The sequence below is a fragment of the Mirounga angustirostris genome, unplaced genomic scaffold, assembly GCF_029215605.1.
Source record: "Mirounga angustirostris isolate CCGP_5_RB_7025 unplaced genomic scaffold, mMirAng1.0.hap1 SCAF_10, whole genome shotgun sequence".
NCBI lineage: Eukaryota > Metazoa > Chordata > Mammalia > Carnivora > Phocidae > Mirounga > Mirounga angustirostris.
The window spans coordinates 53,255,534-53,282,368 of record NW_026991718.1 but is presented as its reverse complement, the minus strand read 5'-3'; the positions used below and the strand labels follow the sequence as shown (position 1 = coordinate 53,282,368).

The 26,835-nt window shown below is 40.2% G+C and overlaps 1 protein-coding gene and 1 long non-coding RNA gene across 3 annotated transcripts in view; one reads left to right on the top strand and one right to left on the bottom strand.

Annotated features, from left to right (window-relative positions):
- PPP3R1 (protein phosphatase 3 regulatory subunit B, alpha) overlaps positions 1–2,755 on the bottom strand; it is a 72,950-nt gene extending 70,195 nt beyond the window's left edge. Inside the window, exon 1 of one of the 2 annotated variants that reach the window (XM_064572419.1) lies at positions 2,127–2,755. In XM_064572419.1, the coding sequence (XP_064428489.1) occupies positions 2,127–2,129 (3 nt within the window). In that variant the 5' untranslated portion in view covers positions 2,130–2,755. The remainder of the gene's footprint in view (positions 1–2,126) is intronic. The other variant, XM_045884871.3, reaches the window with a different exon arrangement.
- Positions 1,072–24,367, top strand: LOC135361756 (uncharacterized). The gene is made up of 3 exons (XR_010405654.1): positions 1,072–1,183; positions 22,265–22,382; positions 24,254–24,367. It is a non-coding gene; the product is annotated as an uncharacterized LOC135361756 (long non-coding RNA).
- The last annotated feature ends 2,468 nt before the right edge of the window (positions 24,368–26,835 follow it).

Sequence of the window (26,835 nt, the reverse complement as noted above, 5' to 3'; positions counted from 1 at the left end):
AACTGGAAAGAGGGAAATAATGAACTAGAAGGAAACAGTATCAAAAGGTAAATCTTAAAATATTTTTTTAAGGGCGCCTGGGTGGCTCAGTTGGTTAAACGACTGCCTTCGGCTCAGGTCGTGATCCTGGAGTCCCGGGATCGAGTCCCGCATCGGGCTCCTTGCTCCGCGAGGAGTCTGCTTCTCCCTCCGACCCTCCCCCCTCTCATGCTCGCTCTCTCTATCTCATTCTCTCTCTCAAATAAATAAATAAAATCTTAAAATATATATATATTTTTTTAAGATAAAAAAACACTGAGTACCAGGAAGGTAAATTTAAGAACTAAAAAAGGAATTTCCCAAATTCAATCTGTTGGTCAAAGGCGGGGGGGGGGGGTACACACTACAGGGAAAAAAAAACAAAACTTGGAAACCAGCTCATTCTGATCTATAACACATAAGCAACAAAAGGTTGGATCATTATTCCTCACCATGTATTGTTTACAAATGCTGGTAAAAACACCCACTGCAATGGTCAAAGACCTTCAAGTAAAATACATGTATAAGGAAGTGGCATTAAAGCACTAAAGTGCAATTCGTAACTCCAAAAAACTATGCCAACAAAAAGACAGCACTATGAATGGTCTTGATCTAAGCTGTGTTCTGTAGTAGTCTGGAAAAACCTAAGTTTTGTAACTTTGGGGGCCAAAGTTGTCTCTGAGCTGCCTCCCAAGTCGGCAGGGAAAAACTACCTCTATATACCAAACTCACTAATCATTTATTAAGTCTGTTCCTAATTTGGATTTTAAGTACAATGATAAGTGCACTTGATTTGTCCTGTATTTTAAATAAAAGCTGACTTACTCGAATTTTCTAGTTTCACTTTGTTCCCTCACAATCACATCGAACTGATCTTAAGTTGCAGTCAACAGAATTTCTCTCTTCGATAATCCACCGCTCTATTTTGAAACACTTAAATTCTACACACAGGGTGAAACACAATCCAAGAAATTACCCAACGTCAAACAATCGGTCTAAAAATCTTCTGACAACTGTTGGAAGACTTTCAGAAAAAGCCTAACACCCAAATCACATGTCTGAATATCTGATACATATGGAAAAGCACTGCGAACTTTTTCTACTACGTATACAGTTCGTGATCGCAGAGAGGAAACTGCAGCGGCTACCCGGAGCGAGAGAACCGGTAAGGTAACAGGCTGCAAGGGCGTCGCTGATTTCTTGGCTACAGTGACAGAGGCGGGAGACACACCCCTAGCGTCGGTTTGAAACACTACAGCAATGAATTCTACCTAGGGATTAACGCGAGGGTTAAGGAAAGACAAATTTAAATCGCCATGATTCAAAAACAACCACGAGAGAGAGACTTACGAAGGTAACAAAGAAAACGAAAAACCCTTGACAGTAAAGAAGCACTGAAAACATATCCCCCTTTATCAAAGACCGAGTTAGACTACGTTTTCAGGAACATATACCTGGACCTTTCCGGTTCGCCAGTGCAGAGAGAAAAGCAGCAGCGAAAGGAACCCCATAAGGCTGCAAACAGCAGCGAAACACTAACAGGAGAGGGGAGAAGTGGCAGGATTCCTGCGAAAGCTCGCTGATTGAAAATGGAGTGGGAGAAAGAACAGGTCTGGAGAGAAAGTGGGTCTTATATAAAAAGCCATTTACCACGTATTAGTTCCCCCAGGATTCTGGAATATACCCGAACTTGAAGGAGTGAGTCTGGGGGTGAAAGGGGGCTCCACGTGGAGGAGGATCCGGAAAAAAGTAATGCAGGGCGACGAGTGGCCAGGACCAGGCCGATGGCCGGGGAGAAGGGGGTCGAGGCCCGGGCGGACTCCCGGGGGCGCGGGGGGGAGGGGGCGGAGGGGCGCCCCGCGGAGGCCCGGGGGCGGGCGCGGGGGCCCCGCGGTCCTGTCAAGCAGACGGCCCACCGCCTCCGCCCGCCGCCAACACACCCGGGCCACTGAGGGCTCTCTCGGACCCGCCGCGGCCCCAGTGGGGCCGGGTCTCTCGAATTTTCCACTGGGGGAAGCTGGCCGGAGGCATCGGGGCTCGCCCCCGCCCCCGGCCCTGGAACCGGCGGGCGGAGGAGGGATGGTGCATCAGGGAAGCAAAGGTCTCACCATTTTGCTCGGCGATCGGCGGCTCGCGCGGGAGGAGGAGAGTGTCGGCGCTCAGAAGAGCTCCCGCAGGAAGCGGCGGCGGCGGCGGCCCAGCTGTGCTGGGCTGAGGCGGCTGCGGCCCTCGGGACGCCCGCGGGGGAGGGGGTGCAGGCTGGGGGAGGGGAGGCGGTGCCTCGGGGCCCGCGCCGGCCGGGTGACTGGGCACACGGGAGCGGGCAGGGAAGAAGAGAAATTAAGGTCGAGATTCGGAGACAGAGAGAGCGGGAGGAGAGACGGCGAGAAAGGGGAGAGACAGAGAAGCAGAGAGAAAGGGGGGGGAGAGGGGGCCAGGCGGCTCGGGGGCTGCAGCCTAGCGCTCGCGCCAGAGCCGTGACGGACTCACTGCAGTGGCTCGCGCTGACCCGCAACCTCAAGGCACGAAAAAGGGGGAGGGCGGGAGAGGGAGGGGAAAGCGCCGCGCAGCGAGGCGGAGGGCGGGGGCGCGCGCGGGGCCGGCGGGGGGGGCGGGGCTTCCGCGAGAGGCGCACATCCGGGAACCCGCGCGCCGGCTCCGCGGTGGCCGCCGGGGTGCTCTGGCGAGCTCTGGTTGGGGATCGCGGAGCGCGCGACCACGTTCCCTCCACCGTGGGCCGCCCTTTGCGTGCGGTGTGGGGGGAGGACAGGGACGGGGGCGCGGACGTCGGTGACGTAGCGTGGCGGAGCCCTTCCTGTCATGTGGCTGGAGGCGGGCAGGTGGGGGGAAGGCTGGGTCGGGAGGAGGAGGAGGAAGTGCGAGGGTGCTGTGAGAGGGAGGAAATGTGAGGGGTGTCCGAGCTCCGGGGGAAGGCGTACTTGGTTCCAGGAGTAGGAGCCTCGTGGGGGAGGAGCAGCAGATGAGCGGCCTTAAAGTGTCAGAGCCACCCAGGCACTGCACCAAAAAACAAAAACAAAAAAAGAGGAAAATCCAAGCCCTGGAGCTAGAAGGGAATCCGTTTACTCAGGAGGATTGGTATCTTTGCATCAGTGTACCGACTTGGACCCACTACAAAATTGCTCGGCGCATCTAGACTGTTGTCACCCCGGTGCAGCACCCGCAGGCCCACACCCCAGTATGAGCTGGCAGGGTCAGGAGCCAGGTTGGAAAGACAGGGAAGAAGAGCCAAAGCTGGCTACAGCTCGAGGCTGAGGAGCCACAAAACAGCTGAGTGGAAGAGCTGCTTCCCACTCCCGCAAAGACTTGCTCACCCAGTTCTGTATTTTCCTTAAACCCTCCAAGCTGCCGTTTGACGGGGTGCCCAGTGTTTGTTTTTGAAACACATTCGAAGATGGATTGCCCACTTATCCCTTTAGTAGGGCTATATCTACTTTGGTGGCAATTACCATTCCCAGAAAATTCAGACTGTAATGGGAAATGGAAGAGCATAAGGAGGAAAGTTATTGGGGGCGGCGAGCCGATGGGAAAGGTGTGATAAGGATAGGGAAGAAAACATTTTGCAATTATTTTAACCATTATTCCCTTTCAAATTCTTGATAATCTTGAGGTTTATGTGTATGAAAGAGAGGGAGATAATGTTTTCTAGTGGTCAGAAACTCCTTATTGACAAATCCTTTGAATAGTTTTATAAAAAGCCGTAGTGTTTTTAAAGGCAGTCTGTTGACGCTTCTCACATAAGAGTGTTACTCTTTGTGGTAATTATTTTTCCATGATAAGCGCGCATCTTTTCTAAGAGGCTCAGTGGCATGCCTTAGGTCTCTCTGTTTCTCCCCCCCTCTCTCTTTTTCTAAGAACTACTTTCTGTGTCCAGATGAATAAAGAAAAGTAACTAAAACATAAAATTGTCTCATACAGTGAATACATCAAGCAAAGGCCAAGAAGTAACACTGCTTCTTATACTAAGTTTCTTATATATGTTTCTATTTATATACTAATATGTTACGTTCTAAAACAGGGAAAAGTCCCTAAGCTAAAATGTGTGTCATTTTATGTTTTTTAGGTATATTATTTTAATTAGTTTATCATAAAATTAAGATGTGCTCGTGTTGTTAAAAGTAATATATAAAAAAATTCCTCCCCCTTAACTCCACTTCTTAGAGGTAATCACTGTAACTGCATTCGTGTGTGTGTCCCTAGGACAGACTCAATGAAAATCAAATTATCATTCTGACTGAGGATTAAATACCAAGAAAGAATTTGATTTACATGGGATGCAGGAGATTTAGAGTAACCCATAATTTTGTGAAGATTTGAGCCAATTTAGACTACCATCATTCAACAAGTGTGTACTGTGAACCTAAATCAGAAATTCAAAAGCTAGGCACTGGGAAAGATTGGTTAGCCTCTGTTACTGACCAAAGCAAGAGACACAAGAGCCAAGTCTACTTGGTCCTTCTCATCTACAAATCTCCCAGATACACCATTTACATTCTCTCAGCCTTGTGTATACTGCATAAAATACAGGCATGTAGCAGGTTGCATCTCTGACACTGAAACTAATTAGTCTATTTTGAATCTATTGAGAGAGGCAAACCTAAAATGCACCTTTAATACACAGGGTTTTTGCCCTAAGGTTCAAAATGATTAAAACTTAATGATTCCATTAAGTTTTTGTGTAAAGCTTAGTATGGGAGGGGGCAAGTACCAAATAGTCCTGCAGCAAGTATGCATGTTTTTAGATAACTAGGTAAGTGAAAGACAAAGGACATAGCTAACAAATGGATCTTTTTCCTGGAAAACTTAGCAACCAAAAGATGACTGTTGGGGAGTTTTATGTCAGGTAAGTTGGAGGAAGACACACTTAAGACATCCCAGTTACAAGAATAGTAACAGCTATGCATGAGGTAATAAGTACTAATGGCAGAGGAAAAGAAGGGGTAAATATGAAAGACATGAAGCAAAAATGCACTGACAATGCAACTTAGTAGATGTAGGGAACAAGGATAGGAAGAAATAAAAGATGACCAATTTGGGGCGCCTGGGTGGCTGGCTCAGTTGGTTAGGCCACTGCCTTCAGCTCATGTCATGATCCTGGACTCCCAGAATCAAGTCACGCGTTGGGCTCCCAGCTCAGCAGGGAGTCTGCTTCTCTCTCTGACCTTCTCCCCTCTCATGCTCTCTCTTAAATAAATAAATAAAATCTTTAAAAAAAAAAAGATTACCAATTTTAGTTTGGATGACAGAAAATAAGGATGGCATTAAAAGAAACAAATCAGGAAAAGTTTGGATGCTGAGTGGAGAAAGAGGAGTTTGGATTTAAGAATGCTGAGCTGCTGATGAGAGATCCCAGTGGAAGCATTCAAGTAGGAGCTGGAAGTGCAGGTTAGGAGGGAGTAGAGAAGGGAATCGACTTCAAAACAGGTTGAAAGCAAAATCTTCAAGTTTTCTCTTATTTAGAGATAAAAAAAAAAGATGCAAAGATAGTAATTAAGCTGCTAAGCAGAAAGCAAATTAAAGAGAAAGAAAGTTTTAAGAAAGAGTAATGTTTATAGTCCTATTCGACCACAGACAGCCTCAGGCTTCAGTGTTTCCACAATTATCTTTAAGAAGTTAGAAATGTCACAGGAAATCCTATGTGTAGACTCTCCAGATCATTGTGATATCCAGAAATCTGCCTTATTCTTAAAGGACTGGTCACTGTCATTTATTCATATATAAGATTTAAGGGTGGTAGAAGAAACAAATTACCACTCCTGTAGTTGTTTCAGATAATTCCAGTGCAGTATTACCCCAAAGTGTCCACACTTTTATTCATGATTATACTGACTAATGTCAACTAGAAACCATGTTTAATTTTATACTCTTACACATAGGAAGAAAATGCCAATTAAAAAGGAGAGTTGATTAAAATGACTTGAAATTAATGTCTGTTCCTTTGTAGTTCCTTTGTTTTTTGTTAATGCAGATTTAAAGAAAATGTCTACCTCTCCTCCTAGCTAAAACACATATGTCCCAGTTCAAGAATCCCAGACTTAAGAATATTTTGTACCTTTTTGCCACCTAGTTTCACACCACAAAAGCCTCTTTCAGTGGACATGAGGTTGCATGGGGAATCGATTGCCTTCCTTCCCAGAATCCTCTTTTGTACCAAGGGAAGAGCAGGGATGCCAGCTCACCCCTTACCCAAGGGTGTGGTTGAGGAAAGGTTCCTCAGCACCTGAGATGGCAGGGAAGTGGTTCCTTCCCTTCTTGCTAAGCAGTAGAGGTTTGAGCCAAGGATTCTAAATTCCATCTTGGAAACTCATTTCTCCATAGAAACCATTTTACAAAGAGTTTTATAAACAATGACCTTTCTGCAAAAGCCTATTTAAATTATAATGTAGCTGAAGCTCTGTATTTGCTATTAAAAACATAATGGTAGAAAAACAATGCTCTTAAAAAGATATAGCCTTATGAATTAATGAGTTTGGGGAAAATGTATACCAATTACTGGATGGAATTTTTAAATTTTTAAGCATAAGTATTTTAAATTATGGATATTGTGTGCAACTTTTCTAATTCTCCTAAGAATTAATAACATTGAATTTGTTCAAAATAAAATCCTCAGTCATTTAGTTTTCAGATGAAACACAAATCAGAAATATTTTTAAATTTGGACAAGTTTCCCAAAATTATGTGATTAATTGGTTGTATAAGTTATTTTTATATTATATACTGGGCCAAAAAGAAAAGGAGGAAAAAGTCTTCGTGAAATGTATTCCTAAAGCTCTTGAATCCACATCTAAATCTGTGTGTTGGAGGAATATTCCACAGTGCTTTTAGAGGCAGTCTGTTAACACTCTTTACATAATGAGCAATTCTTTTTCTGTGCTGATAATTGTTCCATATGATACGTACATTACAATTGGGTAGTTATCTGCATAAAGATGAATGTTGAAACATGAGGTAAAGGACAGAAATCAGAGAGCACAGAAGCAATAGAGCAGGACCAAATGCAGAACCAAAGGTAGCATCTGCTTTTAAGTGATGCAAGGAGAAAGTGAAAGAAAAGATGATGGACTCGGCTCTGGGGGCTCTGGGCGGGAGACCCAGCAAGAATGCCCAGGAAGCTGAAGAAGAGGAGTTCAAGATGAAAAGGATGGTCCACCAGCATGTCAAAGAGGACCAAGACAGATGGGAAAGTTCAGGCAGTTGGTATACACCTGGACATTTCCATTGAGATGTCCTAGATTATGTCTTGAAATAGTTTTTCTGAATTAGAACTCTCATTTGTTTCTTTGGTGTCTTGCTCTTAAAAGTGAGTACCAAGAAAAAGCTGTGTATTTCAATTTCGATAGTATTTCCACTTTACACATTTACTAAGAGTATTTACCGTATAGCATTAATCTGAAAAGTATTTACCTAAGCATAACAAAAAATAGGATTTAAATAGAAAATGGACATATTGGGGTGCCTGGGTGGCTCAGTTGGTTAAGCATCTGCCTTTGGCTCAAGTCATGATCTCAGGGTCCTGGGATCAAGCCCTGCAGGGTCCTGGGATCAGGCTTCTCCCTCCCCCTCTTCCTCTCCCTGCCGCTCCCCCTGCTTGTGCTCAATCTCTCTCTCTCTCTCTCTCTGTCAAATGAATAAATAAAATCTTTTTTAAAAAATAAATGAAATGGACATATTATGACACTAGAGAAGATCTGTTTTTCATACTTGTTAACACATTTATATACTTACACACTCCCAAATACCTACATGTGCTCCACACATGAGATAGCGTGTAAGTCCAGAGTGAGACCCTAGTTCTAATCCCACCTCTGGCTCCAGTCCATTTCTGTGTAAATTTTGGATAGTCCGTTTAAGTCTAAGTCTGCACTGTCTAATATGGTGGCCACTAGCCTGTTGTGGCTATTCAAATTTAAATTATTTAAAACTGAATAAAATTTGAATTCAGTTCTTCTGTCTTATTTTTTTTTAAAGATTTTATTTACTTATTTGTCAGAGAGAGAGAGAGAGCACAAACAAGGGGAGCAGCAGGCAGAGGGAGAAGCAGGCTCCCTGCTGAGCAAGGAGCCGGATGCAGGACTCCATCCCAGGACCTGGGATCATGACCTGAGCCAAATGCAAACGCTTAAATGGCTGAGCCACCCAGGTGTCCCCAGTTCTTCTGTCCTATTAGCTACATTTCAAATGCTTGATAACTGCCTACCTAGTGGCTACCATATTGGACATCACAAAAAGTTCTTTTGGACAGCACTCATCTAAGTCCTTTACCTGACATTATTCATCACTGACCACAAATACAATATTTGTTTATTATGAGGGTAAGAAAAATTTAAATATAACAAACTAATTGAAACTATATTATGTGCCCTTAACATTTGACATATAATTGACACTAAAAATAAACCAGAAAAGTATATTTGAACAAATAAAAATGTGCTGATGTCAGAAAAAAAATTGTGTATGCGTGTATGTTAAAGAGACTGAAAAATGAAAAATTCAAAGTACTGTCAATACTTTTACTGACAAAAACGTATATATACTTTTTTTTTTTAAGATTTTTATTTATTTATTTGACAGAGAGACACAGCGAGAGAGGGAACACAAGCAGGGGCAGTGGGAGAGGGAGAAGCAGGCTTCCTGCGGAGCAGGGAGCCCGATGCGGGGCTCGATTCCAGGACCCCGGGACCATGACCTGAGCCGAAGGCAGACGCTTAATGACTGAGCCACCCAGGCGCCCCCAAAATGTATATATTCTATATTAAAATGTTTAATCTAGTTTTTTCAGCATCAAGCAATATATTACAACAAAAATTTTTAATTTATAAAAATATTATTAGCAACTACATAGAATTAATAATTTATTTAGTTTTCATTAATGATTTTTTCTTACTATAATTCAAATTCCATATTTTATCCAAGCCATTAATATAAATTTCAAGTACCAATAAGTACACTGTAGAGAAATTCTAAGATGCAAAGAGAATGTAGTAGGGGATAAAGTATTAATCCTGCCATCTTACAAAGATTCTTAAGAGATCTTTAATAAATAAAGGATCAAGATTTCAGTTTTATAGTCCATCTAAAAATAACATCCTTACTGCTGATCAGCACCTTCAGTATGCAACATATTGAATCTAGTTCTTTCAATTGTCAGGGTTTTTCTCAGGGAATTTCCATGGTAGACTGTGACTTCCAAAGGAAAGGAAATGAATAAACTGGCAAAGAAAATTGGTTTGGCATACAATAGCCATTCATTAATTTAACTCATCTGATATTTGAAAAGATATACACTCAGAATCCAGCTAACCCCTAGAAAAGGAAACAATGTTTTACAGATTATAACCTACAGGTACTAGGGATTATTTGCCTTTAGATGACAGACCTCAGAGGTCCCCACTGACTTCTCTTGTAAGTGAGGAGGCAGTGTAATGCCATCACATTGCCATTATATTGGGTTAAACCATAACTAGGGCATAACTTAGAATGGCATTTTCTAGATGGGGCTGTGGAGAGAGTGGAGAACACTGAGGCTAAATATTAGGCATTAGTAACTGGTCCTTTACATCCATTGTTTCCATTAGAGGGAACTACTCTGAACGTTCCACGTTTGAACAAGCCTTTTCTCTCTTTTGCCTGGCTCTGAGCACTGGGTAAGTTTTAGTGACATAAATGGAATAGCTTAATTCTAAGGGGGCTCTTGGGGGAAAACCACTGGATCATTAATGTGGTTATTATAGAAAATGTTTAAATACAGAAAAGTACAAAGAAAGGAAAATCATCTGTAAATCATACCACCAAGAGATAATCATTGCTATATTTGGATGTATATCTAATCTTTTTTATGTATATATACAGAAAAATTTTTTATATATATCTATATATATTATTTACATAATTGGGACCTACTGTTTTAGAACATACTTTTTCACTTAATATTTGATAATGTTTCCCACATCTGTAAATATTCTTCAAGAATATGATTTTTAGTTTTTACATATTCAATAATATTAATGTATCCCATAATTTATTTAACAAATGTCCTATGACTTAATTTTGAATTTAGTTGTTTTCAGTTTTTTCCTATTATAGACAGTAGCATATTAAACATCTTTGCAAATCTTTGTGCAAATCTCTGATTTTTTTTTTAAAGATTTTATTTATTTGACAGAGAGAGACACAGCCAGAGAGGGAACACAAGCAAGGGGAGTGGGAGAGGGAGAGTGAGAAGCAGGCTTCGGCAGAGCAGGGAGCCCAACGCGGGGCTGGATCCCAGAACCCTGGGATCATGACCCGAGCTGAAGGCAGACGCTTAACGACTGAGCCACCCAGGCGCCCCAAATCTCTGATTTTTTTAAAGATACATTCATTGTAGTGAAATTATAGAACCAAAGAATATAAAAATGTCCAAGATTTTTTAAATATACATATATATAGTCAGATTACTTTCAAGAAAGTTTGTACCATTGTAGACTTCCACCAGCATTGCACATTTCCCAACAACTGTACAAACTATGTATTGACATTTCTTTTCATTTATTTATTTATTTTTAAAGATTTTATTTATTTGTCAGAGAGAGAGAGAGGACACAAGCAGGGGGAACGGCAGGCAGAGGAGAAGCAGGCTCCCTGCCGAGCAGGGAGCCCAACTTGGGACTTGATCCCAGGAACCCAGGATCACGACCCTAGCCAAAGGCAGATGCCTAACTGACTGAGCCACCCAGGGGCCCCAACATTTCTTTTAAATGTAGGTTTTTAAAAAAATTGGCACCTCTGGCACCTGGGTGGCTCAGTTGGTTAAGCAACTGCCTTCGGCTCAGGTCATGATCCCGGAGTCCCGGGATCGAGTCCCACATCGGGCTCCCTGCTCGGTGGGGAGTCTGCTTCTCCCTCTAACCCTACCCCCTCTTGCGTGCTCTCTCTCAAATAAATAAATAAAATCTTTTAAAAAAAAAAAATTGGCACCTCATTGTAATTTGCATTTTTTGGTTTACTGGTAATATTGAACATTTTTCTTAAGTTTTGACCTTTCAACTCAAATAATAAGAATATATCCCCATAACTTACCTGTTCATTGCCCACTTTTGAGGAGAGGATTTATCATTTTTAGTGATTTATAACAACTCTTTGTATATGAAGGATATGATCCCCTTATCATGTGTTAATGATGATACCCCCAAGCTTGTAGTTTGACTTTTGATTCCATTTATATTTTCAAAGTTTATTTTCCTGTTCTGTATATGGAAGAAAATATAAAGATGTCAACAAAAGAGTTCATATCCTTACTATATAAATATTCTTCTAGGTAATTATGAACTATTTTTTCATATTGTTAATCTATTTCTTCTATGCTGAACATTGAGTATGTGTATGTGTGTATATATATAGAGAGAGAGAGAGAGTGTGTATGTGTGTATATATATATATATTCAGTGATTAGATTTGAAGGTAAAATATCTAGGAAATTACCACCCACTTTTTCCATACAAAGTATGAGTTCATTAAACCTGTCTTGACAGTGGCTACTTACTCTCCTTTCTATTGAATAGCTAATCCAATTCATTCAAAACTTCATTTGACTTGAAAAATAAGCAAAACTGGGGTGCCTGGGTTGCTCAGTTGGTTGAGAATCCAACTCTTGGTTTCTGCTCAGGTCATGATCTTGGAGTCCTGAGGTCAGTGAGATCAAGCCCCTTGTTGGGCTCTGTACTCAGCAGAGAGTCTGCTTCCCCTCTCCCTCTCCCTCTGCTCCCCCCCCACGCACCCTCTCCAAAATAAATAAACAAATCTTAAAAAAAAAAAAAACTGATCTGTCAGTCATATTCTTTTTTTTTTTTTTTTTTAAAGATTTTATTTATTTGACAGAGAGAGATACAGCGAGAGAGGAAACACAAGCAGGGGGAGTGGGAGAGGGAGAAGCAGGCTTCCCGCGGAGCAGGGAGCCCGACGCGGGGCTCGATCCCAGGACCCCGGGATCATGACCTGAGCTGAAGGCAGACGCTTAACAACTGAGCCACCCAGGCGCCCCTGTCAGTCATATTCTTTAATGAAGAGGCAAGTAATGTATGCAAATCCTGCATCAAGACCATATAATGAACTACATATACAACTAACACTCTTCAGAGCTGAAGATATTATTTTCTGAAAATGTCATATGATCTAGGATCTACTCCTAGATTATTGTATTATTTTGTTAAAATTTTTATTTTGTTATAATTTTGTCTTATATTGTTATAATTTTGTTTATATTATTTTGTTATAATTTTGTACCAATTGCACACATAGCCCATATAATGTAGTTACAAAATGTCCTATGTGATAACATTGCTTTTCAATTTTTCTCCATCGAAATACCTACACTATTCACAAAATTTCACAAAATTTTATATCATATCATTCTTTCTCTCCATGGTATCCTAATTGATAGAAAATTAAACTAGCCTATTATTTGTACATAAAAGTAACTACAGCATAGTTCTTCTACATCTATATTTTATGAGTATATTAAAATAACTTGCTTCGGGCGCCTGGGTGGCTCAGTTGGTTGAGCAACTGCCTTTGGCTCAGGTCATGATCCTGGAGTCCCGGGATCGAGTCCCGCATCGGGCTCCCTGCTCAGCGAGGAGCCTGCTTCTCCCTCTGACCCTCCCCCCCCATGTACTCTCTCTCATTCTCGCTCTCTCAAATAAATAAATAAATCTTAAAAAAAAAAAAGAAAAGAATAAAATAACTTGCTTCAACAAAAATAACATCATAGCTATTTTGGATAGTTAATCCTCATTCTGTTTTTTTGCTGGAATGAGTTCTTTCTTGTGCGATATTCTAAATTAGAAATATCTTTTTTAAAAATTGACTAGTTATATCAGTTTTCCTTGTAATGATTAAAATTATTATAGAAAATTTGTTTTTTTCAGGGCGATCTTGTTGGAATCAAATTTAAAATACTCACTAGCATATTCTCTATAATGCTATTCTTCCAGGAAATATAAGAGTAACCAAAAAGTCATATTTTGAAGAAAAATAATTATGGAAATAAATATATACAGTACAATGTTGTAAATTGTGAATATTCAGTAAATGAGCCATGACTGCATATTCAAGACTGCATCACTAAAATTAATCAGTATGCTTTTTAAAATAATTTGCTCTTCTGAGAAGAGTTTATAAACATGTAGGAGATATGCAAAATTTATAATATTGTAAATAGAACTCGTTAGTTCTGCGTAATTGGCAAATTGCACTAGTGCTAAAATTCTCAAGGCCACAGCTGGAAATTGCAATGTAGACATATTTTATGCATTTCATTAGAATGAGGAAGGTGATTGCATCTCTAAGAAAATATTTTACTTATAAATTGTATGTTTTTGACTAAGGATGAAATGTTTGGTAAATGTCCTCAGTGAATTCTACCTATTCTCTCATTTAAAACTGGTTTTTGGAGGCCCAAAACAAAGGTATCCTGGTGCTCAAAGGGTGTGGGTTTAAGAGTAAGGACTTCAGAGTAAGGGGTTGAGATCGTGAGAAGAGTCTCAGAAGATTCAATTCAATGAGTAGTTGAGATCTGCATGTTCTTGGGACAGAGTAAACAGGCTTTGGAAGGCGGGGGCTGCAGGATGTTTAGGTAGTGGTGTGTGGAAGATTGAGGCACTATAAACACTGAGTTTAAGAACTTTGAACCCTAGTAGAGCCATCCAGGACCAGCACTGGTGGAGAAGAATTGAGGAATCTGAGCTTGGTTCGTTAGCAGGTCATAAAGAATCATTGGTACGGAAAAAAAAAAAAAAGAATCATAGGTATGGCTGAAAAAGCATGGGAGTGAGTATGAGTAGCTATAAAGACATAATTTTAAGCACTTTGAAACCTGTACCATATTTTTAATTCTTCTCAGTTGACTGAAAATCATTTTGTGGGTCTAAGAAGAAAGGACATTAAGTCCTGGGCCTGGAAGTAGAACTCAGGTCTGTGTGACTCCAAAGCTTGAGCTTTTCCCCACTATGTTATACTGCTATTTGGTGCATAACTGTGGTGTGTGGGTGTGCGTGCATTATCCCTTATATTTTTAATTTTCTTTTTAAAATAAAAATAAGATGTTGAGGGTGCCTGGGTGGCTCAGTGGGTTAAGTGGCTGCCTTCAGCTCAGGTCATGATCCCAGGGTCCTGGGATAGAGCCCCCAGTCGGGCTCCCTGCTCAGCGGGGAGTCTGCTTCTCCCTCTAGCCTTCCCCCTCATGATCTCTCTTTCTCTCAAATACATAAATAAAAAATCTAAAAAAAAAAAAGGATGTTAACCCTATTTTGTAACTGTTTCCCTCACCAACTATTGTATTCATGTAACACTTTAGGCTTTGGAGAGCTCTGGTAACAATGGTTCCAGGTACATAACCTTAAGCCTGAGAATCATATTTAAATCAAAACCAATTCCCTCCATAAAGAACAGTCCCAGAAGACCATACTAAATCTACCAATGACTCATGCCATTCATCTGTCAGACAGCAAGTCCAGAAGTAGTGATGAGAAAAAAGACAATGGTCCAATATTTCTGACTTTGTAAAAACAGTCAAATCATGGAGACATCCATGACAACAGACTCACCAACTTTTTCTCACTTGGAATGTTTTGGGCTGGTGTGTAGAAATAGCAGGAATATAATCTTCTCCACTGTTTCCTCAATTAGTGTTTCTACTCATTAGATAATAATCAGTAACAGTAAACTTTTAAAACACTACAACTTTGTTTATACAGTAAATAAATGTGTTTCCAAGATACACAGGAAGCAGATATGTGAAGTAAGAAAGTTAATTTTTAAACCACCTTATAAAAATACCAGTTATGTTCCACTGTGGAGAAACATATAGTCCTCCAAATAAGGTTTTATTCTTCTTTTTTTTTTTTTAGATTTTATTTATTTATTTGAGAGAGAAAGAGAGAGCGCAGGGGAGGGGGAGGGAAAGGTGTAGAAGCAGAGTCCCTGCTGAGCAAGCGTGGTGGGGAACACAATCCCAGGATCTAGAGATCATGACTTGAGCAGACACTCAACTGACTGAGCCACCCAGGTGCCCCAATATTTTATTATTCTATTTCATAGTTGAAGTTTGTGATTATATAAAGTCAGGTAGTTGGTTTTACTAACACGGAGGCTGGCAAATCACATCCAGGTTCTTAAGTTTTGTCCAGTGTTTTGCTCTGTATTTTCTCAGTCCTTTAACGGGAGCAAACTAGTCTTTCTGTTTAATTCCTCTACTATGTGAACAGAGCAATCACAACAAATTTTGGGGTCCCTGTCCATTAGTAGGGTATAAATATTGCTAATATGAACTTGAATTAAAAATGGCTTTTTAGGGCGCCTGGGTGGCTCAGTTGGTTAAGTGACTGCTTTCGGCTCAGGTCATGATCCTGGAGTCCCTGGATCGAGTCCCGCATCGGGCTCCCTGCTCTGCAGGGAGTCTGCTTCTCCCTCTGACCCTCCCCCCTCTCATGTGCTCTCTCTCTCTCATTCTGTCTCAAATAAATAAATAAAATCTTAAAAAAAAAAAAAAAGGCTTTTTAAAAAAGAATAAAAATAGAAAATGTGCCTCTCAAGATCACAATCTTTGTCTGGGATGCATTTTCTCATCTCTAGCATAAGAGATTTAGAATAGATGAAGGCTAAGCACCATTCCTTTCAGCTCTACAGATCTATGCTTCTATTGTTTCTCACAGACCTTATGAAACTTGCCAGAGCAAAACCAGGCAAGCTGCAACGGCAGTCTCTGAGAGGAACACAGAGGCGCCTCTTCATTTCTTGGGTTCAGCAGCTAATTTGCTTCAGAATCTCATTTTAGTCTGCGGGCAATAGAGCTGGGGCCTGCCACTTTCAACCTGGATCACGTGGATCAAGATCAGAGAGAATAGGGCTTTCCCATTCAAAATATACATGTGAAAATAAATTTTAAAAATAAAGCTAGAGAGTCTCTCTCTGTCAAATAAGTAAATAAAATCTTTTTTAAAAAAAAATAAAGCTAGAGAATACACTAATGTAAAAAAGTTCCCAGGACAACATGTTTTTTAAAGGGAAGGGGCAAACATCATATAAAGAGCTCATCAAATGGGCACCTGGGTGGCTCAGTCGGTTAAGCATCTGCCTTTGGCTCAGGTCATGATCCCAGGGTCCTGGGATTGAGTCCCACGTTGGGCTCCCTGCTCAGCTGGAAGCCTGCTTCTCCCTCTCCTTCTGCCCCTCTCCCGGCTCGTGCTCTCTCTCGCTCGCTCTCTCTCAAATAAATAAATAAAATCTTTAAAAAAAGAGAGATCATCAAATATTCCTTCAACACAAATCACTTAACACTCCTGGGACCAAGACCAAATCACCAGACACTATTCAAAGATGTCTTTTACAATTTTAAAAGATCCTTATTTCTGCCCTGTGGCAGCTAATAAAATACTTTTAGGGGCTTTTTTTTAAAAGAAGGAAGTCCACAAGTAGGTTAGACGTTAGACGCTAATGTTCCAAGAGATTCTTTGGCATGGAAATAATTTACACTGCCCAGAATCATAGAAGAATAAGTGATAAGTGGAAAAGAAAATGGTTTTAAAAATATTTAGGAAAAAAGGTCTAAAATAGCAAGCACAAAAGAAGAATTACTTACATTTCATAATCATTGATGGTATTTAAAGGCTCTGTCATCTGTCCTTACTTAAGACCACATTTCTAGGGGGGCACCTGGGTGGCTCAGTCATTAAGCATCTGCCTTCAGCTCAGGTCATGATCCCAGGGTCCTGGGATCAAGCCCCGCATAGGGCTCCCTGCTCAGTGGGAAGCCTGCTTCTCCCTCCCCCACTTCCTCTGCTTGTGTTCCCTCTCTCGCTGTGTCTCTCTCTGTCAAATAAATAAATAAAATCTTTAAAAAAAAAACCACATTTCTATTTTTTAAAAACTCCAAACACCTAATTTATTCATATTTATTTTTCCTGCATTAAATTATTATGTCACAAAACTGTTTCCTGAAGATTCCACCAGCAACACAAAGTGCCAGTAAGTGCATGGTACAACACGCCATAGTATAAATTGTATTTAATGTACACTATCGAAAATAAATCAAATCCACCACGTAACGTCCCCATTGGAATCTAACTAACCTCTCTGTGGTGGAATTAGGTGTGTTTCGATTCCAGGTAATTGATTAGGTCTAATCATCTGAATAGAAAGCATCTAATTTGCCAGCAGTGAATATTATAACGGGGGCACACCAGGGAAAGGTAGCACTGGAATTAAAGCACAGACTGGAATGTTAATTCACCCACATTCTGCCTACTAGCCCGGTTCTCCTCCTGAACTCTCCCCCATGGATCTTTTGCATGCAGAGCTCTCTTTGAAGCTGTGAGAGTTTCATGCGTGGGAAATCAGGAGAATCAAAGCTGCTTTACACAAAAGCATATGGTTGGGAGTCCAGGGGATGCTGAAAAATACAGTATATTAGTCGTCTCCCTGTAGGGAGCTCATCTGAGTTATGAGACCCTCACATTTTGCATTCCTTCGCCTCGGGTGTTTAAATTGCTGGCCTCAATCCTATAGCACCAGGGTTTGTTTTCACATTTAGTTCCCTTGGATTTTTTTTTGTAACCTACTTTCACAATAAAGAGGGAGCAAAATAGGAAAAGAAGGCAGGGGTGGGGGAAAGAATAAATCATTATGCAGCTCTCAACCTCCACAGGGAAATAGCAGTACAAACCCACAGATCCAGAATTGTCAAGCAATGGGGCTGTTTGTTTACAAGTCACAGAATCAGTTATATAACTAGAAGTTAAGGAAATGAAGTGAGTGTTTGAAGGGGAGCAAAGACTGATACTTTTTGAATTAGTCAAAAGACTCCTCTCTGAAATAGATTCAGATAGACTTTCTGCCTACTTATTTTTAGTCACTTTATGAATTTAGTTTTTGAGTTTTATTGTACCAGAGGTACAGTGTTTCTATGTAGATAATGACCACTCATTTTTATCATTAATTGTAGATACCTAGAAATACTTTCTCACCATGGCAGTTGTTAAAGCATTTATAAGGGAAATTGGAATAGTTTTTTACCTGCTGATCTAAAATTCCTCTGTATGATTTAGTAGGAGAATGTGTTACATGACAATAGATCAGTCTAACCTCTCTCCACTCGTCACCCCATAACTTTTTAAAAATTCGTTGGTTGCTTTGTTTGTTTATTTATTTATTTATTTACTTGTTGCTTAAGTTCTGGGACCATATAATGTCTATAAAATGAAGACCTTTAAAAAATATTTCCATGTAGGGGTGCCTGGGTGGCTCAGTCGTTAGGCGTCTGCCTTCGGCTCAGGTCATGATCCCAGGGTCCTGGGATCGAGCCCCGCATCGGGCTCCCTGCTCGGCGGGAAGCCTGCTTCTCCCTCTCCCACTCCCCCTGCTTGTGTTCCCCTCTCTTGCTGTGTCTCTCTCTGTCAAATAAATAAATAAGATCTTAAAAAAAAAGAAAAAGAAAAAATATTTCCATGTAAATAAAATTTTTTTTGGTCTGAAACTTTGTAAAAATTTCAACTCTAAGGAAAAATGTTAGAAAATCAAATTAAGTAGATGATTATATTGGGTTCTAATAAATTTCATAAATAATTCAAATTACTCTCAACAAAGCTCTTAAGAAAGTTTTTATGATCTTTTTAATACCTATATTTATATTTAATATTTTCTTTTTTTTAAGATTTTTATTTATTTGTCAGGGAGAGAGAGAGAGAACACACAAGTAGGGGGAGTGGCAGGCAAGGGGAGAGGGAGAAGCAGGCTCCCTGCTGAGCAAGGAGTCCAATGTGGGCTTGATTCCAGGACCCTGGGATCATGACCTGAACCAAAGGCAGACGCTTAACTGACTGAGCCACCCAGGCGTCCCAACATTTAATATTTTCTAAAAATACGGTTTTTTCCTGAAAACTTATAGCCAGATTGCAGTGCCAAAAGAGAACACAATCTGATAGCAAATTAAACTCAAACTACAGAAGTTTCAGTCAATATGTTTATTGGACATTGTTTTCTTTCTCATTTAGCTAACTTGTTCTTCAAATTGGGTCAGTTTAGTGTTATATGTTACTCCCTATGGAAAATCCTAGGGGAATGGTTGGAGAAGAATTATGTTTTTCACCAGGCAGACAAAAGCTGAATTCAGCCCCTTAGGGAACATTCTCAGGGTGTTTTCTTTCTTTCTTTTTTTTTTTTTTTTGAAAGATTTTATTTATTTATTTGAGAGAGAGAGAATGAGAGAGAAAGAGCACAAGAGGGAAGAGGGCAGAGGGAGAAGCAGACCCCCAGCTGAGCAGGGAGCCCGATGCGGGACTCGATTCCGGGACTCCAGGATCATGACCTGAGCCGAAGGCAGTCGCTTAACCAACTGAGCCACCCAGGCGCCCCTCAGGGTGTTTTCTGCTTATGGTGCCAAAGCCCCATGACCAGGAGGGAGCTGGAGACGTGGTACCCAGAAGGCTGCTAAGCTCTTGCACCTGTCATAATAGACACTGAGAATAGGGACTAAGTCCAAGTTAATCTTTTAAGGTGTATGTATTTTGTGTTTGAGTCTTGGCATAGAGCAAGATATTTGGTGGCCTATATCCTTCTACCTAAGTTAGAAGTAGGGCTAAACCGACTCACTGTCAAGAGATGAGAAGAGTGCGGCCACATACAGTAGAAGCCCTATGCTCATTGGGGATCCCATAAATATGTGTTCTTAGCCCAGGAGCATCACAGAGCTTCCATAGTTGGGGGTTTGATATTTACCGGCTTAGAACAATGATGTGAGTTTGAAAAGGTCTCTCTGTCTATTTACATGTCAGTGAATGTTAAACAGAAAAATATGAGTCCAAATGAAAGGATGAAGATGGGTATCAACTTAAGACTGACTTCTCTCAATTGCTATTCAAGTTTTTAGGTATTTCTGGACCTTAAGGCCATATCATTTCACTAAAAAACAACAAAGATGATTTACACAACTTGTGTGGAGGTAAATTGAATGAACAAAATTTTGTACATATCCATACTTGTATGGGTTATTAATCACTGTTTACAGATTGTGGTAGTGTGCAGCGGAGCCTACAATTTTTAAAATTATCTTTATCTTGCGGCACCTGGATGGCTCAGTTGGTTAAGTGTCCAACTCTTGATTTCAGCTCAGGTAGTGATCTCAGGGTTGTGGGATCGAGCCCTGTGTCAGGCTCTGCACTTTGCACAGAGTCTGCTTGGGATTCTTTCTCCCTCTCCATCTGCCCCTCCCCCCAGCTTATGCTCTCTCTTCTCTCTCTAAATAAATAAATAAAATCTTTTAAAAAATAAATAAATAAGGTAAACTTATCTTTATCTTGTCTTGCCTGCCGTCCAAAGACATAAGAAAATATATCATTATCATTTAAAATAACCACAATTATAATAATATTTTAACAATAATCATTAATTTAAATAATGAGCTTAACCTTTCAGAGCACTCTTAAGTATATGAGGTAATTTAAACAATATTAGAGCTCATTATTACTTGTATACATTTGTCTGAGATGTGAAATGGCATCATGTCTAATAAGATAAAGATGGAATGCGTTTTAGACATTTACTTTATTTAGACAGTATACTTCATTTCTGTATGTATATTATACTTCAAAGTTTAAAAGGCTCTGAAAATATGACATGCATTTTAATTTGGCATAAAAAAATTACTGAAACTGAGTGAACTAAGTCAATTTTCAAGAAAGGATATATATAGCTACTGTTTCTTCAATATACATTTATAAAAGTGGGGGTGCCTCGGTGGCTCAGTCAGTTAAGTGTCTCCCTTCAGCTCAGGTCACGATCCCAGGACCCTGGGATCGACCCCACATCGGACTCCCGGCTCACTGGGGAGCCTGCTTCTCCCTCCCCCTCTGCCTTTCCTCTTTGTTCATGTTCTCGCTCTCTCTCTCTCAAATAAATAAATAAAATTTAAAAAAAATAAATTTATAAAAGTGTCTTTTTAAAGTGATTATAAACTACCTATCCTTCAAAAACAACTTCAAAAATAACTGATGATTTGGGCTTTCTGGGGTTGGGACTGAAGTTCCATTAGAACGTCTTAATTTAAGTTTTAAGTTCAGAGAAAGGATGGGGACAGAAAGAAGAAATGCCTGTTTGCACAGGGTAGGGCAGCTTTCGGTATTTCTTGGAGATGGTTGTTTGAGGTAGTGGAAAGAGAATGGGCTGTATTGTCCAGTGATGTGGGCTTAAATCCCTGCTCTGTCGCTTAAGCTCACCAAGCCATCATTTCCTAATCTATAAAATGAAAAAGTCGTTTTGCAGAATAGGTGCTCAATACTATTACTGCAGGTAGAGGACATCAACCAAATGACTTCTTGGGTTTCTTTTTTTTTTAAGATTTTATTTATTTATTTGACAGAGAGACACAGCCAGAGAGGGAACACAAGCAGTGGGAGTGGGGGAGGGAGAAGCAGGCTTCCCACGGAGCAGGGAGCCTGATGTGGGGCTCGATCCCCGGACCCTGGGATCATGACCTGAGCCAAAGGCAGACGAGACGCTTAACGACTGAGCCATCCAGGCGCCCCTTGGGTTTCTTTTAAGCGCTAAAATTAATAATTGTAAATTAGATGAACTGATTCCCCTTGAAGAGCGAATGGTTGAAAACACAACCAAAGCGGCGCTTGGGTGGCTCAGTCGTTAAGCGTCTCGTCTGCCTTTAGCTCAGGTCATGATCCCAGACTCCTGGGATGGAGCCCCGCATGGGGGTCCTTGCTCGGTGGGAAGCCTGCTTCTCCCTCTCCCACTCCCTCTGCTTGTGTTCCCTCTCTCTCTGTGTCTCTCTGTCAAGTAAATAAATAAAATCTTCAAGAAAAGAAAAGAAAACACAACCAAAGATGGCAGGATAAGCTATTAAAATGGCTTTTGTAAAACCTCCTTCCTTCAGCTTTTATCAGCTCTAAATGAAAGCTACTGTATTCATAGCCTAAAGCCATATTTTCACCTCAGGAAAATAATTGTTCCTAGGAGAGCCAAAATGTTCCTATGCTTAATCCTACTGTTTGAAGTATAAAGATTTGTTACATTTTTTTGCCTGAATTGAAAACCCAAGAACTGTTTTAAATAAGCAACGATCAAGTGCTTATAAATTCTACGTTATGAATCACTTGAGGACGTTAATGTAGCACATTATAAATATTAATTAATTCTTACCAACACCTCTGCAGTAAAAGCATTATTATTCCTCCTCCCCTTTTATCAGGCAAGAAGATGAAATGTCCATGAGACAAAGCAGTTCACCCTGGGGATGTGTGGAAGAAGCTGCCAAGCCAGAAAAGGGAACCAAGGAGTTTGGAATTCGAGCCCTATGTGTTTACAAAGTAAGAAGAGACTCATTCCAGGGCACCTGGCTGGCTCAGTCGGTGGAACATGTAACTCTTGATTTGGGGTTTGTGAGTTTGAGCCCCATGTTGGGTGTAGAGAGGACTTAAACAAAAAAAATCTTTAAAAGATAAGAGAAGAAAGAGACTCATTCCTCCCATATAAAAAGATTTCTACTTCTCTTTAGACTGGTATAGTTGCAGGGGGTGGGAGGATGATTTGTGTGTTCTACTGAGACATTCAAAAATGTTAGCTCTTTGTTTCAGGCACTGTAATCACAAATTATTTGTTGATAATGCTAACACCTCAATCTTTTAGATCTAAACTTACCTAGTAAGCTTCAAACTGTTACTGTAAGTGGATTAAAAATGGAATTTAATAACAAGACCAAAAGCAAAAAGGAAAATAAAAGATTTTCCTCTTTAGCAGATAAGTTATTTACTTGTTTATTGTGGTTTTACTTTCACATTTTTGTCTCAACAATTGTAACTTGTAAGATAACCTAGAGATTATTTTGTGATCTCTTTCTCTGTCCCAATCCTTTGATGTATAGAAGGCACTCAATAAAGGCTTATTGGCTAAAATACAATTCCCCTGGGCGCCTGGGTGGCTCAGTTGGTTAAGCGACTGCCTTCGGCTCAGGTCATGATCCTGGAGTCCCGGGATCGAGTCCCACATCGGGCTCCCTGCTCAGCAGGGGGTCTGCTTCTCCCTCTGCCCTCTTCCCTCTCGTGCTCTCTGTCTCTCATTCTCTCTCTCTCAAATAAATAAATAAATAAAATCTTTAAAAAAAATAAATAAAATACAATAAAATAAAATACAATTCCCCTTCCAATTATAGAATGACCAGTGAGTAGTATAGAATATTGCCTAATGGGTAACACAGTGTATAAACAACTTCACTCACTCAAGCATTCAGTTAATATAGCACATTTACTCCTTTAACCAAGTAATGTGTGATTAGAAGAATCCCAGGAATGAGCCAGAATTAGTTGTGATGACTTCAACTCATTTAGCTTTGGTAAATAAACATCTAGGGCTATTTCTTCTTCAAAAGTTAAAAATTTGACAACAGGAGTATGATTTATGATTTTTAAAAAACAGAAAGAGATTGAATGTGTCAAGAGCCAGCATAACATACATTTGTCCAAATTTTATTTTCCAAAAATCACTTATCCTAGCCAAAAAAAAAAAAATGCTAGAGGCTGCTTGACTTTCAGAACTGGGTAGTATGAAAAATGGAATTCACCATCACTGAGTAGTTTTTTTTCCACAATAAACTGAAATATTGGTTTATATTGCATCCATATAACTCTTTTCTGTCATACTTTCAGAGTTGTGATGTTTAAAATAACACCTTGAAATTGTTGACTATAATGTATAAAAATAGAATTGAATTTAGTCTATGGGGTTGGTCTCAACTTCGAGGTACTGCAGTGTACTTATGAAAATGAGCCTTGCAAATGTTTTCCACTAGAATATTTATGGATATAGTAATTTAGTTAGTCATTCCCCAGAGTAGATTATGACCTGACAGAAGCAGTGTCCAGTTGCAACTAGAGAAAGACATTTTTAAGAAAAATTTTTAAAAACTTAAAGAAAACCTCACTTCTGTTTTGTTTTGCTTTTTGTCAAAGATTGGTACTAAGTTAAAAAGGTCCACACATTTGAGAAGCTGTCTTTATGACTTTTTCTGATAGACTGCTTCCTTTCCTGTTTCTGGGTTAAAATAAGTAACTCCTGAGATTTTAATTTTAGTTTCTTATACAAGACAAAACCAATTGCACTGCTTTATATTATGTCCTGAGCCAGGAATTGAGGCCAACAGTCATGAAAAGATAACCACAAGCTGACTTTTTGTCTTTTGTAGGTTAATACCAACAAAGAAGAGAGTGAGTTGTCTACATCCTTAAAAATAATTTCAGGGGCGCCTGGGTGGCTCAGTCGTTAGCTGTCTGCCTTCAGCTCAGGTCATGATCCCAGGGTCCGGGATCGAGCCCCGCATCGGGCTCCCTGCACGGTGGGAAGCCTGCTTCTCCCTCTCCCACTCCCCCTGCTTGTGTTCCCTCTCTCGCTGTGTCTCTCTCTGTCGAATAAAATAAAATCTAAAAAAAAGGAAAAAAGAAAAAAAATAATTTCAAAAGAAAAGTGTCTTCATCTTACTATTAATCATATTATTTCCCACTCTTTTTCTGGTGAAGAATTTGGAAATATCAGTTAAGCCCTTACTGGCGGAGATTACTGAGTTTGGTTGATGCTAATGCAACTACGGCTATGGATAGTTGTATATCCAGCAAGATTAAAGCCGTTAACGTACATTTTAAGAACACTAGGGTTCTTTCAACCAGTGCATTTTAGAGACCTTTCTAAACTGTTTCCATGAAATAGAGAGCAAAGAACCTAAGAAAAAAATTAGGCAAGATTGTTTCATCGAGCTCTCTGTTTTCCCTCTGGGGCCTATTAAGTACTATACAAACAAGGCCGCCTCTTATTTTGGCTTATTTGCTGTTGTTATACACCTCTCGGCAAGTGGAGCCAGCCCTCTAGAACTGTCTGTCTCATCTAGAATGGTTTGTTATTCATATTTTAGTTGTTTTTTTTTTTTTTCAGTGCCTGTTTTTCAGTTCATGATGTCAGAGTATCTGATATTGATAAAATCAGCCGAAGGTAGACAGGGAAGCCAGCATTTCAAAATAGGACATTAATGCAGTCCTGAGTATATCTCATTCACTGGCACAAATTGTAGGACATCTGGGCAGAAAACAACAACAACAACAAAAAACACAAAAAAACAACGCTGTTCAGAAATGCCCCCTCGCCTCCCTCGCACGGTCACAATGGCCAAGAATTACACAGAGAAGCCATTTTCAAAGCCCACGTCCTTGAGATGACGCATGAGAAGCCACCTGTGTCGACATTTCATCAATTGGCATCTCTTACGTGTCACCATTTGTCTGAACACAGAGGAGGATGAAGCCAAAGAGCAAAACCGTGTTTAGTTTGGTCTTGTGAAATTCATGCTTGGGAAATTCTTAGGGGTAAAGAGTCTTCTTCATGATCACACTCAATATCCACTACTGTTCATAGGGATAACCACATATGTTGAAAAGAAAACATGCCCTTTAGAATTGAACTTGGACCTTGGGGATGAAGAGATCTCCCCAGCTAATAGCTGATGGGCATTGCACGGTCTTGAATTCGCTCCCTACTGACCTGACATCATTGAATTTGGAGAGGCAGAGCCAGGTTCATCCAGGGGTAGCAGAGAAGAAAACTGTTTTGAAAAAAAAAAAAAGGTGATTATAATTCAGGCTTTTAAATTAAGTCACAGAAGTCCCTACCTAATTATACCATGAAAACAAGCTCTAGCTCCAAGTTCCTAAGAAAGAGAAGGTTGTGGTGGATTTATTCTTGTTTACTACTTTCAAACAACCACACCCACGCTTGATCTGTTTTTCTTTTCTTAAAATAATACGATTAGACCCACCTAAAAAAAAAAAACAACTAGCTGAAATATTTCAATTTGGAAACCAATTTGCATTTAATTCTTAAGGACTCATGGTAAAGGGAAACAGATGGTAAAAATCATCTTGGCCCACAGAAAATCACAAACCTTGAGCTATATCCCATCACTAACCTTCTCAACCTCAAATGTGAGACAGAGGCCAGCCAGTCACTGGCGCATCAAAGTATTGAGCAACTGTTGTGGGTAGATCATCATAGGAGGTGCTGAGGGGAGATAAAAAGCAACTGAAAAACAGTTCTTGCCTTTAAAAATGTATAAGGCAAGATGTCAGTATAAATCACATGGACAAGTTTACATTTACTTCCCTGCCTTGAACTTTCCTCTCTCCTTTGCAAAAGAGAGTGAACTAAGGGGTAAGAGGAAGGGGGAAAGTTGAGATCCTCAGTAATCTATTAAATGGGGCTGTAAACAGATTTTTGAGCAATCAGGGCCCTTAACTATCTTCAGAAAAGGACAGGGATTAAGAGGACAAGCTTTGAAGATAGATAAATCTGAGCCTGCCACTTGAACCTTCCCAACTTTCTGTTTTCATATCTGTAAAATGGGAACAATAATGCTTCTTTACAGCGTGGCTGAGGAAATCAAGATAAAGTACATGAAGGATTTAGCACAGGGCTTGGCAAATAGCAAGAATTCAAATGAACAGTAGTCTTTATTATTATTATTAATTATTTTTAAAGATTTTATTTATTTGACAGAGAGAGACACAGCGAGAGAGGGAACACAAGCAGGGGGAGTGGGAGAGGGAGAAGCAGGCTTCCCGCTGAGCAGGGAGCCTGATGCGGGGCTCGATCCCAGGACCCTGGGATCATGACCTGAGCCGAAGGCAGACGTTTAACGACCGAGCCACCTGGGCGCCCCTTGGATTGGGAATATTATTTTTAGAGTGGATATCTTGAGATAAATCTGAATATATGTGAACCAAA